At 40.9% G+C, this 14,058-nt stretch overlaps 1 protein-coding gene across 1 annotated transcript in view; it reads left to right on the top strand.

Moving 5' to 3' along the window:
- myom2b (myomesin 2b) overlaps positions 1–14,058 on the top strand; it is a 122,349-nt gene that overhangs the window by 79,399 nt on the left and 28,892 nt on the right. Inside the window, exons 19-25 of the mRNA XM_060821604.1 lie at positions 1,027–1,153; positions 2,338–2,516; positions 3,413–3,527; positions 5,079–5,235; positions 10,647–10,753; positions 11,627–11,671; positions 13,891–14,027. Coding sequence (XP_060677587.1) covers positions 1,027–1,153; positions 2,338–2,516; positions 3,413–3,527; positions 5,079–5,235; positions 10,647–10,753; positions 11,627–11,671; positions 13,891–14,027 — 867 coding nt within the window. The remainder of the gene's footprint in view (positions 1–1,026; positions 1,154–2,337; positions 2,517–3,412; positions 3,528–5,078; positions 5,236–10,646; positions 10,754–11,626; positions 11,672–13,890; positions 14,028–14,058) is intronic.

Here is a 14,058-nt window from a genome sequence, read left to right as displayed (position 1 = left end):
GTTCACGCTGAGAGTCCCCATACCAATTTTTTACAGCATTCATCAGTATATTTAATTTTGTCAAAAACATGATCTTCCTATTATAAACATAAGGATTCAGCTGAAGGTGATTCTGTCAACTTTGTTTTATCCTTTCAAATTAAAGATATAATGTTTCCTATTACACCACCTGAATGAATCCAGCCTTCCAGAATCAAATAATCTTCCTGATAATTGTGCATTCTAAACTATTGGAAGCCCTCTGTGTAAAAAAAAAATGCCCAATATCAATCCTAAATTTGTCCTGCCCAACTTGTGTATCCACTTTTTAATCTGTTCTTGGTTGAACTTCTATCCCATTTAGTAAATATGGGCTTTTAATAAGACTGCCTCTGGGTTATGTTTTTCCAAGGATACAAAGGTTTTTTGCTTACTGGTGTTCGCTGTTTTATCAAGAATCAGCCATTTCTTTTTTCAATATTATCTTCAGAGCCTAATTAGCCACCATGTCAACATAATGTCTTTTGTCACTGCAATTTCAGGTCACTCAGCCATATCAGGAACTGGGTTAGACTAAATCTCAAAGGAGTTGAAGCTGTGCTAGAGTTCTTGAAGTTGTCCACTGTGACTTTCTTGTCTCTGCTGTTTCTCTGTAAATCTCATGGATTTTGAAAGTAAAAGTTGTCATAGTTTGAGAAGACCTGAGGCTGCTTTCATTAGATAGAGGCAATCTTTGGTAGGCTTAACCTGAGGGTCACCATGCCTCAACTCGCTTAGAAGGACTGGAGAAGGCAGGGTTGCCATGGTGACCTCAAGTAGTCCGCGAGTTGAGCATGTGTTGTTTTTATCACACTGCATCACAAACCAGCCATTCAGCCAACTGAACTAACCAACCAATTTATAACAGACAATTTGGATAATGCTTGTCAAAATGAATTTGGTTGACAAATGCACCACTCAATACAGCATGGATTGATTTTAAGTGGTTTGAAGTTTTCATGGCAATTGCAATGTTGATGTTTTCTTTATTTTGTTGTTCTGTGAAAGGTTGAAAATCTGAAAGGAGGCTCTTTCTACGAGTTTAAAATCAGTGCTATGAACATGGGTGGTGTTGGCGTCCCTTCAGATTCCAGTCGGGCTTTCAAGTGTGAGGCATGGACCATGTCAGAACCAGGTAGGAGAATTAGCGACAGGACATCACTATAAAGTCACTCTAAATACAGACTAACTGCTCAATTGAGGAATATATATTCATTTAAAATTGCATTAGCAAGAATTTGATGGCAGCAATAATGAGAGGCCAAATGCCTGGTCCTTGCAGGTGGAAAGCCTAAATTAAGCCTTGGCTAGGAGTTGCAAAGATGCTGAAGTAAAAGCTAGATCAGCTGGGAATTGCCCAATTCAGGTGGGCCTTTATGTTCTGGTGGAGGGCGAAGGATAGATATTCAAGAGAGCTTGTGCTGGTATAGGATACCTGATAGATGGGTCATTGACTGACCCCATCACCTCCTTCACCTACTTCCAATACGAACAGCAGCCATCATTCTTGATGGCGCTGTTAGAACGCAGAATTACCCAGCCTCCAATTTTTCAGCAGCTGTGAAAGTGGGGAATTCTTGAAAAGGTAGCATTTCCTGCCTCATGCTAATTAAATTTTTGTGCAATTACCCTTTAGGTGGATATATACCCAGGTGATGACTCTTTAAATGAGTATATATCCTGGCGATGACCCTTTAAATGCTTATATACCCTGACGTTGACCTTGAAAAGATTATATACACTGAGAAACAGGGAGCCTACCATCAGTATCTTAATATAGCCTATAATCTCTGGGATCCATTCACAGGGACGAAGTGCAGTGCCCTGAATTATTTTAAAAAATTGCAACTTGATATTCCAGCTACTCGGCCATTAAAAAGTAAGTATGTGACAAACATTGTTTCAAACTTGGGATGACCCTCAATGTTCAGCCTGTACATGTTGACATCACAATGTTGACCAACACTTCATTCACTGTGAAGCAGTTTGGAACATCCTAAGATCAGAAGATGCACCAAATCAGGACCCCAGACTCCCCACCTGCTCCAACCATCATGAACACATATTCTCACCTAATTTTCCTGTAAACATTATATTTAGGCCATCTAATATGCCAAAGTGCAAGATTTTATTTAAAAATCAGGTATCTGGTGGCTGAGAAATGACTGCAGCAAAAAATATGGATACCACTGCCAAGCCTCCCCTCACCTGTACCTACATTTAATCCTGACCATTACTTCACTTAGTGCAGGACACTTCCAAAGTCATGATATTGGGTAACACTAAGATGTTTTTCCTTATTTTCTACACACTGTTCAGGGCCACCTTATGACTTGACATTCTGTGAAATAAGAAAGCATTCTCTTGTGATCTTGTGGAAGGCACCAATTTACACTGGCAACAGTGATGTTACAGGCTACACTGTGGATATCTGCGAGACAGATTCTGATGAATGGAGAGCTATAACGGAGAAAGAGGTATCCACTCGCTATTTGAAGGTAAGGAATGAGTAATGTATGCTTTATGCTAAATACATTGATTTACTTTGAGGTATTTACACCTGAGTTGAAATAAACCTTAAAGCCCCTGTACTAAGTTAACCAGTGTCCATGTGTGCCTGTTATATGACAATTGGATCAGGCTTGGCTGTGATGGTGAGCATAGTAAATGGCTTGTTAAAATTTATTAGAGAATTCATACCATAAGACTGGCCACTTGAATGAGCTTTCACAGAAGCTGCCTACATCCCAGGAACTGTGTGTTAGCACCAATCACCTTCTGGGGAGGAAAGGCAAAAACTGTGGAGATAAAATCATCATTAAAAACCCAAGCCCGCTTCAAAATTACAAACAATCACTTCATGTAAGATCAATTATTAAGTTTCTTTCTATTTTGCTATCACACAGTCACATGCACATTTCAATCAAGCAAGTCTGAGCTCCAAGGGTCGTCTTGTTAAAAACCTGACAGTGCACCTGAGATCAATTAACGCCACAGATATCAAACTTTGGAATTTTCTCATCCGCAAGACTGAAATACCTTATACTGTAACCAATTATTTCTTCAGGCAAGCTAAAAACATACTTGAGCTCCTGGCTTTCCATTAAGTCAGATCTCTGAATCAGTTTAGGGATTGGATCATTGTGTGAAATGATGTCGACCTAGAAATAGACCAAACTACTGTGCCCAGCAAAAGAAAGTCTTTACTTCCTAACTAATGAATCAAAGTTACACTGGAGTTGCTGTATAGTTTATGTTGCTTTTACATGCTTCAGTTCCATTTTCATCAGGAATATGTCCACTTTCTGAAGGAACTCCAGAAACATGACTGCATTTAATATAATTAACAAGAAATATTTTTAAAAGTTCTGTTTTGACTTCATTAATTTCACAGGTTACTAATTTAGAGGAAGGAAGAAGCTACAGTTTCAGAGTCCATGCTGTGAATACAGCTGGTCAGGGCAGACCCTCTGAGCCTTCCGAACCCATCCTCATTCAAGTCAGGCCAGGTACACGATGCGTTCTTGCTTATAAATGACAGGGCTGGGTAAATGGCCAATTATAACTTGGTAATGACTTTACAGGAAGTATGAAATTAAATAGTTATAGAATCCCTACAGTAGGGAAAGAGGCCATTCGGCCCACCGAATCTGCACCAACCCTCTGAACGGCATCCCACCCAAACCCAGCCTACCACCCTATCCCCGTAACCCTGCATTTACCATGGCTAATCCACCTAGCCTGTCCACTCCGGGATGTTGCAGAAAATTTACCATGGCCAGTCCACCCAATCTGCGTATGTTTGGACTGAGGAAGGAAACCAGAGCACCCAGAAGAAGCCCAAGCAGACATGCAGAGAGAGCATGCAATCTCCACACAGTTAGCCAAGGCTGGAATTGAACCCGTGTGAGACAGCAGTGCTAACCACTAAGCCACCATGCCGCCCTTTAAACAGGAGGAAAGAATCTAGAGGGTCGTTTTGAATAGTTGCTCATGGAATGTCGCTGTCACTCGTAGACCGCCATTTTTGCCTATTCCTAATTGTCTTTGCAAAGTTGATGGTGAGCTGCCTTCTTGAATCTCTGCACTCCATGAGGTTTGGGGATATCCACAATGCTGCTGTCAATGAAGTTCCAGGATTCTGACCTAAGGAGAGTGAGGGAATCGCAACATAACTCTAAGTCAGAATGGTGTGAGATTTGAAGGAGAACTTACAGGTGGTTATGTTCCTATGCATCTGCTGCCCTTGACCTTCTTGATGGTAGAAGTTATGGGTTTGGAACATGCTATTAAAAGTTCCTTGATGATTGCTTTTAATAGTTTTAGTTCAAAATATTCCCTGTATTCAGAGATTTGTCAGCAATTTATTCAATGGAGGTGTTTTATGGCCCCATTGCTGGTGTATTTTCAACAGCTGAGCATGTAAAATAGGTTAATAATATTATTAACAATAAAAATAAAATAGCTAGCCCACCATATACCTGGCCATACCCCTTCAGCCTGAATATTTATGGTGTGCAGGTAAGACATAAGTCTATTGAACCTTAACTCACCTCTTAATGAAGAGTCGAGGGGAGATCTTTTCCAAAGTGAGTAGAATTTTTGACCAGGAAATGAAGTGGGAGGAGGTAAGGGGCAATCAACACCTCCTCTCCCCAACTAAAGTTCACGCTCAAAATGTGGTTCTTTTGCAATTTGGGAAATGGACCAAGATCTTTCACACTTTTAAAGGGCTTCTCTGAAGCTATCTGAGGCTAGGTCATCTTGTCATGCAATGTGAAATCCGCTTCCAACCGAAGATCCTGGTTTTGAAGATCAGGTAGTGTTCATCCTTTAAATGCTGTGTTTCTCACTTTATGCTGAAAATGCTTTGAGACCCTTCCAATTATTTTCACCAAAGTGTCCCCGTATTGGTAGAAGAACCCATTCAATGTCTCATGGAATGTAGAGCATTGTTTTGATTTATGAAGTGGAATTGTATTCTGAACCTAAAATGCTCCCCATTAGCAATACTTCTAATCATGTAAGCACACTGTTAATATTGTATCTCTGTCTTTAAGGAACAAAGGAAATCACAAGTGGTGTTGATGCAGAAGGTAATATCTACTTGAGCTTTGAGTGCCATGATATGACTGATGCCTCCCAGTTTACTTGGGGCAAAGCCTATGAGGAAATAACTGATTTCTCAAAGGTCCACGTTGAAACAGATGGTGAAAAGTAGGTTGATTAGTTTTGTCTATTTTAGGTTATGTTAAATACTGGGAGTTATCATTTGGAGACTCAAGAACTCCAGGTTCTCATATTGTATTGTTTAAAGTGAAAAATCATACAACACCCAGTTATAGTCCAATAGATTTATTTGGAAATACTAGCTTTCAGAGCACTGCTCCTTCAGCAGCCATCTGGTCGAGATTCACCTTCCCTTACAGCTCATATAGCTCATTCTGCATTTACAGTAATGATCAGAGAAGCAGCCCTTTTGATCCATTCTACCACTGGGCCCTTGCCTGTTGCAGCCCCAGACATGGTTCTACCTCCTAGAAATGTTCAAGAGCCCTGGATCAATGGAAGAGAGAGAGAGAGATCTGGCATAATCCATCTCTGCTCCACTTTTCTCAGCCTTGGCAACCTGGTGAATGGGATTTCCTAGGGCACAATTCAGGATAACTGGGCCCCCTTTCCTTGAAAAACTAAGAGTAACAAATACATAGTTATGGAGTTGGAAACAGACATTTTGGTCCAACTTGTCCATGCTGACCAGATATCCCAACTCAAACTAGTCCCACCAGCCAGCACTTGGTCCATATCCCTCCAAACCCTTCCTATTCATATACCCATTCAAATGCCTTTTAAATGTTGTAATTGCACCAGCCTTCACTTCCTGTAGCAATGCATTCCTTACACCCACTACCTTCTGTATGGAAAGGTTGCTTCTTAGGTCCTCTCTCCCCTCTTGCTTTAAGCTTATGCCCTCTAGTTCTGGACTCTCCCACCCCAGGGAAAAGACCTTGTCTATTTACTCTCTCCATGCCCCTCGTGACTTTATAAACATCTATAAGGTCACCCCTCAGCCTCTGACACTCCAGGGTAAATAGCACCAGCCTATTCAGCTTCTCCCTTTTGCTCAAACACTGCAAACCTGGCAACATCCTTGTAAATCTTTTTTGAACCCTTTCAAGTTTCACAACATCCTTCCTATAGCAGGGAGTCCAAAATTGCACACAATATTCCAATAGTGCCCGAACCAATGTCCTGAACGTGACCTCCTCTCTCCTATACCTGAAGTGCCCAATACAAGAAAGCATACCAAACATTCCCTTCACTATCCTGTCTACCTTAAACTCCAGTTTCTAGGAACTGTAAACCTGAACTCCAAGGTCTCTGTTCAGCAACACTCCCCAGGACTGTACCATTTAGTGTATAACACCTGCCCTGATTTGCCTTTCCAAAATGCAGCACCTCACATTTATCTAAATTAAACTCCATCTGATCATGATCCCATTGTACTCTGAGGTAACCTTCTTTGCTGTCCACTAAAATCTCCAAGTTTAGTGTCATTTTCAAACTTACCAACCATACCTCCTGTATTCACATCCAAATATTTTATGTAAATGATGAAAAGCAGTGGACCAAGCACCGATCCTTATGGCACACCATTGGTCACAGGCCTCCAGTCTGAAAAGCAACACTCTGCCATCACTTTCTGTCTCCAACCTTTGAGCCAGTTCTGTATCCAAGTGGTATTTTACCCTGTATTCCATGTGATCTCACCTTGCTAACAGTCTACCATGAGGAACCTTGTTGAATCCCTTATTGAAGTCCATATAGATCACGTCCACTACTCTTTCCCATCAATCTTCTTCATTGTCTCTTCAAAAACTCTCAATTAAAATACTGCAACACAATTTCCTATGCATAAAGCCATGTTGATTATCCCTAATCAGTCCTTGCCTTTCCAAATACATGTAAAGTCTGTCCCTCAGGATCCCCTCCAACAGTTTGCCCACCACCGATCTCAGGCTCACCAGTCTATAGTTCCTGGCTTTTCTTTCCCACCTTTCTTAAATAATGGTACCACGTTAGCCAACCTCCAGTCTTCTGGCACCTCACCTGGGGCTATTGATAATATAAATATCTTAGCGGAGGGCCCAGCAATCACTTCCCTGCTTCCACAGAATTCTAGACAGCACCTGATTAGATCCTGGGGATTTATTCACCTTTCTGTGTTTATGACATCCAGCACCACCTCTTCCGTAATATGGACATTTTTCAAGATATTACTATTTATTTCCCCATGTCCTATATTTTTTATATCCTTCTCCACAGTGAAGACTGATGCAGAATACTGGTTTAGTATCTCTCTCATCTCCTGCAGTTCCAAATATAGGCAACCTTGCTGATCATTAAGGGTCCATTTCTCTCCCTAGTTACCCTTTTGTACTTAATGTATTTATAAAGTCCCTTTGGATGTTCCTTAACTGTATTTGCAAAAGCTATTGCATAGTCCCCTTTTGCCCTCCTGATTTCCCACTTAAGTATGCTTTGACTGACTTTATATTCGTCTCAGGATCCACTCGATGTCTGTACCTGACATATGCTTTCTTCTCTTTCTTGACCAAAACCTCAGTTTCTCTAGTCATCCAATATTCCCTTTCCCTGCCAGCTTTGCCTTTCACTCGAACAGGAACATACAGTCTTTGGTCTCTCGCCTCAGTTTTGAAGGCTTCCCACCTTCCAGCTGTCCCTTTACCTGCAATCATCTTCCCCCAATCAACCTTTCAAAGTTCTTGGCCTTCCTCTAATTTAGAACTTTAACTTTTAGATATGATCTATCCTTTTCCATCACTATTTTAAAACAAATAGAATCATGGTCACTGGCCCCAAAATGTTCCCCCATTGGAAACTCAGTCACCTGCCCTGCCTTACTTCCCAAAATTAGGTCATATTTTGCACCTTCTTCAGTAGGTACATCCAATACTGAATCAGAAAATTTTCTTGTTCACACTTAACAAATTCCACAACATCCAACCACTTAACACTATGGCAGTCCCAGTCTATATTTGGAAAATTAAAATCCCCTACCATAACCATCCTATTACTCTTACAGATAACAGATCTCCTTACAAATTTGTTTCTCAATTTCCTACTGACTACTTGAGGGTCTATAGTACAATCCCAATAAGGTGATCATTCCTTTCTTATTTCTCAGTTCCACTCAAATAATTTCTCTGGATGTATTCCCAGGAATATCCTCCTCAAGTACAAATGTAATGTTATCCCTGATCAAAATTGCCACTCCCTCTCCTCTCTTGCCCGACACCCCCCCCCATCTTTCTTCTAGCATCTATACCCTGGAACATTCAGCTGTCAATCCTGTCCATTCCTGAACGACATCTCTATAACTGCTATGATATCCCAGTCTCATTTTCCTAACCGTGCCCTGAGTTAATCTGCCTTACCTGTTGGGCTTCTTGTATTGAAATAGATGCAGTTTAATTTATCAATCCTTTGTTGTTCTCTACTTTGTCCCTGCCTGCCCTGACTGTTTGACTTTCTCCTTTTCCCAACTGTTACAATCTCAGCCTGATCTCTTTCCTAATTATTTCTCTGGGTCCCAACCCCTGACCTTACTAGTTTAAATCCTCCTGAGCAGCTATAGCCAATCTCCATGCCAGTATATATTAGAAACTTTGTCATTTTGCTATAAATCTCTGATTTCTCTCAAATCGCATGTTTTGTTCTATGGTAGGTGCATGTTGTTGGTTAGAACGCAAACAATATTTGTTACAAGTGGATTGATCTTGGGTGTTCCTAATTCCTAAGATGGCTTGGGAAAGACAGATGGAAGTGGGGTGGGGCAGGGTGAAATATCCCTTTTCCCATAAGGGAAATTTAAATTTTCATGGTGAACACCATTATTCGTGTTAGCACTGAATGAGGGGAGGAGTGGAGCCATTGCAATGTGCCTGGAGTCTTGGGAATTGAAAAATTGATTACTTGCTTCTGATTTCTGTAAGTTTGAAACCCACCTGGGAAAGGTTTAAGAACCATCACACTCTAGCAACACTGACTATCAAAGGTCTATAGTTGACCCTGACATTCACTGTTGCTAACAGCCTAAGAATGATATGTAACGTCTTTTCCAAAGGAATACCACTGGGACCTATCCATTCATTTTCAGCTGCGTATATTATGGACCCTCCTGTGAAAGTGTTGTGATTGGCAGTTGACACCCGAAGGGATGTATCCTTAGTAGATCTGGGCCCCACCCAATGGCAGTCATTACAACACTTCACTATTCAGCATCAAAAATCTCAAGACCCCTCTATCCAATATGGAGCTCTGTCAGTTGAGTGTGTCCTACAGTGCTGAGTCAAAGTAATGGGTAATTTCCCTTTGCTTTTCAAGTCATAAAGATGTACAGTGTGGAAACAGACCCTTTGGTCCAACTCATCCATGCTGATCAATCTAATCCCACCTGCCAGCACCCGGCCCACATCCCTCCAAACCCTTCCTATTGATATACTCATCCAGATGCCTTTTAAATGTTCAATTGTACCTGCCTCCACCACTTCCTCTGGAAGCCTATTCCACACACACACCACCCTCTGTGTGAAAAATTTACCCTTTAGGTCTCTTTTTATATCTTTCCCCTCTCACCCTAAACCTCTGCCCTCTAGTTCTGGACTCCCGCCCGCAGGGAAAATACTTTATTTATTTAACTTATCCATGCCCCTCATGATTTTATAAGGCTCTATGAGGTCATCCCTCATCCTCTGACGCTCCAGGGAACACAGCCCTAGCCTGTTTAGCCTCTCCCAAGAGCTCAAATCCTCCAACCCTGGCAACATCCTTGTAAATCTTTTCTGAACCCTTTCAAGTTTCACAACATCTTTCCGATAGGAAGGAGACCAGAATTGCATGCAATATTCCAACAGTGGCCTAACCAATGTCCTGTACAGCCGCAACATGACCTCCCAACTCGTGTACTCAGTACTCTGACCAATAAAGGAAAGCATACCAAACACCTTCTTCACTATCCACCCTTTACTCTATTTTCAAGGAGCTATGAACCTGCAGTCCAAGGTGTCTTTGTTCAGCAGCACTCCCTAGTATCTTACCATTAAGTGTATAAGTCCTGCTAAGATTTGCGTTCCCAAAGTGCAGCACCTTGCATTTATCTAAATTAAACTCCATCTGTCTGAAGATAATCTAATCAATATTGGGCAGAGGAACAGGAACAAAATATAATTCATATAGAAGTATAAATGATAGGTGGCGATGGAGTCCAAAGAAAGAGAACAGCAACAAAAACAGAAATTGCTGGAAAAGCTCAGCTGGACTGGCAGCATCTATGGAGAGAAGTCAGAGATAACGTTCTGGTCAACTGACCCTTCCTCAGAACTGCAGTTGGGCAAAGGGGTGGATAATGGTGAACCAGGGTGAAAGAAAAGCAGATAATAATGACTATTAATAGGTGAAAATGGGTTGGCTGTGATGAAAGCAGCCCATGTGTTCACAGGGCCAGGGGTGTGGGTTTGGGTAAAGGATGTGGAAGAATATGTTCAGGCTAAAGTGTCATACATTGTTGCATTAAAAACAAACTACAACTGTTTTTGCTCTTCCAGGTCTAAATTAATCTTCAAACATCCTGACATGGCAGATTTAGGAACATACTCTGTGGCAGTATCAGATACTGATGGCATCTCTTCCAGTTATAACCTAGAAAAGGAAGGTACGCATTCCTCCAGCGAAGGCTGTATCTGGATATATTCCTTCGATTGACAGGCTGAGAAAAATTCAGTTCCACCAGAGTATCATCCCAGATTTATCAGATAACTGATTGGAAATGTTGGCATGCCAATCGTACCCAGCTTTCTTGTCTCATGATAGTACATGTGGGAAGATTTCCTGAGAAGCCTTGAGAATTCAGTTGACCATGTTCTTGTGAGGCCTCGGTGGCTGTTTTCGTAGCTGAGACTGGACACAATTCCCACAATTATCTTCTAAAGGACATGAACCCAGAGCTGATTACCTCTAATTATGTTATTTCGGGCATCCTTTAGAGCCTAAGAGTTTCAAAGTTAGGTTTAAATCTTTACTCCCTCTAGGAGTTATCTCTCTCGCTGTTATCATTGGAAAATGTGGGGAGGGGGCCAGCACTCAGAATTCATCTGCTGCTGGTTCACTTTCACTATGTTTATCCCCACAAGATGGGAAGAGATCTGGAATCTGAAGTATAAAGTGTGACACACATAGACACATTGGCACATTATTCAGTTGTCTTGAAGCAGGTCAGTTTGAATTTCAGTCCCTCTTCAGCTGGTTGAAATAATTAGATTTTGATCTTTGTCTTAACTGTGCTTATTGCACAGGCAGTCGAGTTCAGCAGGAAAATTCTGGTTGGGAAACTGAGAAGTCAATGAGCAGATTCCTTTTCTATCAGAGTTTTTTTGTTATCCATACAACACTTAACACTAGATGGTATGAATGGAGAAATCTATTCCATTGAATGTAAACAGTGTATTGGGTTTCATTAAATCTCATAAAAAGTGAAGTCCTACAAAATCTGTCACCAGATGAAAACTATCTGTCTCATATTTTTCAGAATTGGAACGCCTGTTGGCTTTGAGCCACGAAATCAAACATCCAAGTAAGTACAGCTGAAGCCTTACTAGTATATTTACTGTCAAACATGATACGCTGGTGTTTTTTTATTACTTCTCAATTATACATTGGATTTTCTTGAGACACTGCCTTGTATTGCTTGAGGTCTGTTTCCATTCTTCAAAGATATGGGTTTAGTGCATTGTAAAAGTTTGCTTGCCTCAGTTAAATGGTGGGTAAAAATAATGACCAGATTCTAGATTAGAGTCGTGCTGGAAAAGCACAGCAGTTCAGACAGCATCTGAGGAGCAGGAAAATCGACTTTCCGGGCAAAAGCCCTTCATCACCTGCTCCTCGGATGCTGCCTCAGTTAAATGGTGACAAACCCTGTGATTGAAACGAGGAGCTGTATGGGTTAATGCTAACTGAAAGTAGCTATGATAAAACATTTAGAAAGTCAGCAGGGGGGAAGAACAAGCTACTTAGGAACTTCAGTATCCACCTATTTTTATGAAACATAAATCTAGCATCTTTTGTTACACTTGAATGCAGCATATATTCACATTCTGAGTCAGATTTCATAATAGAACAATGAATGGAATAACAGCAATTCATAGGAAAAATGTCAGCTGACAATAGGGAAGTGATGGCGTACTGGTGTTATCACTGGACCTTTAATCTCGAGACCCAAGTAATGTTTTGAGGACCCAGGTTCGAATCCCGCCACAGCAGATGGTGGAATTTGAATTCCAAATAAAAAAAAAGTCTGGAATTAAGACTCTAATGTTGACCATGAATCCATTGTCAATTGTTGGAAAAACTCATCTGGTTCACTAATGTCCTTGAGGGAAGGAAATCGCCCTCATTACCTGGTCTGAACTACGTGTGACACCAGACCCACAGCAATGTGGTTGACTCCCAACTACCCTCAAGGCAATTAGGGATGGGCTATAATTGTTAGCATAGCTAGTGATACCCTCATCCCATAAATGAATAAGCAACAGTCTTTTGCCAGATTTTTCACTGGCAGATCAAACTACAGCAGGTCAAGCAGCATCAGAGGAGCAGGAAAATCGACATTTCAGGTAAAAGCCCTTTATCAGGGCTGATGAAGGCTTTGCCCAAAATATCGATTTCCTTGAACCTTGGGATGGCTTACTCCTGTTTCTATTTCTTACGTTACAATTAGTAAGCATGGTCAGTGGGCCCTAAGCGCTATGATTTTTAGCTTTGACTGTTACTCAGGTCCGAAGAAGGTTCCACTGTTTCATCTTTAGGGTTTTTCTGCTGATTTCAAATCCCCAACAAACTCTTCAAGTGTAAATGCACCACAGCGTTTTAGATGTCGGCAGTTCTGGGCTCTTGCTTTATTCCAGAGATTGCGCAAGGATCACTCTTTGTTTGCCAAATGATCTCCAGCCCAGGAAAATGAGGTGCACATATAGTGAATTGATATTGATCAGACAAACTCTTGCTCTGTTGCTATTCCCCTGGAGAATAGCCCCATTCCTACTCTGGCCATGCACTGTATGCATGAAACGGCAGCAAATTAATTACAATAGTAACCTGAACGTGCATCTAAATCAATCAAAACTTGCATCTTCTTTCTAACCGAATTCTCCATCAGCCATTTTAGGTTTGTTCAGTCCACTTACACCAATTGCATGATCCTTTGATTTCCCTGCATATAAAATGTATCGGTGTGCCCTCTCTCACAGCACCTGATGAAGAAGCATCACTCTGAAAGTTTGTGATTTCAAATAAAGCTGTTGGACCATAACCTGCTGACATGTGACCTTTGATTTTGTCCACTCCAGTCTGACACTAGCCAACCCTCAACAATAGTAATCTCCTGTAAACACCGAGTATTTAAGAATTATTAACAATAAAATCAATCCTGATTGATCACAGGATTTGAATAACTAACAAATTAATTCACTTTGTATAATTACAACAAATACCTCAGAGGAACAGGTCCTAAACTATTCAATTTCATTTGAAGAATAATGCACTAAATGTAGTATGGAATAATAGCTCCTTATCAGAATCCATTATGTTAAAGGTCAACAGGAGTTGTACACTAAATCTATCACTACTTGCACCATACCTTTGAGATTAGCAGAGATTTGTTGCTGAAATTTCAGGTGACTATGAGAATCTTTGGAAAAGTTTTTAAAAATCCTAACTAAATCTTTCTTTTTTTCTTACGCTGAATGCAGTAACTATGTGCAATTGAAAGCAACTGCTATTTCTTTTTCTTCTTAGCAATCCCATTGAAAAGTCCTTTGTCCTACGAGGTTTTCGACAAAGGCCAAGTTCGATTTTGGCTTCAGACAGAGAGTGTGTCGCCCAATGCTACTTGTAAATTCATTGTCAATGACTTGGAGCTGGCTGACAGTAAGGTAATGGCTCTCTTCAAAACAAAATGTCTTT

The sequence above is a fragment of the Hemiscyllium ocellatum genome, chromosome 3 (genome assembly GCF_020745735.1).
Source record: "Hemiscyllium ocellatum isolate sHemOce1 chromosome 3, sHemOce1.pat.X.cur, whole genome shotgun sequence".
NCBI lineage: Eukaryota > Metazoa > Chordata > Chondrichthyes > Orectolobiformes > Hemiscylliidae > Hemiscyllium > Hemiscyllium ocellatum.
Note: the sequence above shows the minus strand (reverse complement) of the source record. Positions and strands in the feature narration are given on the sequence as shown.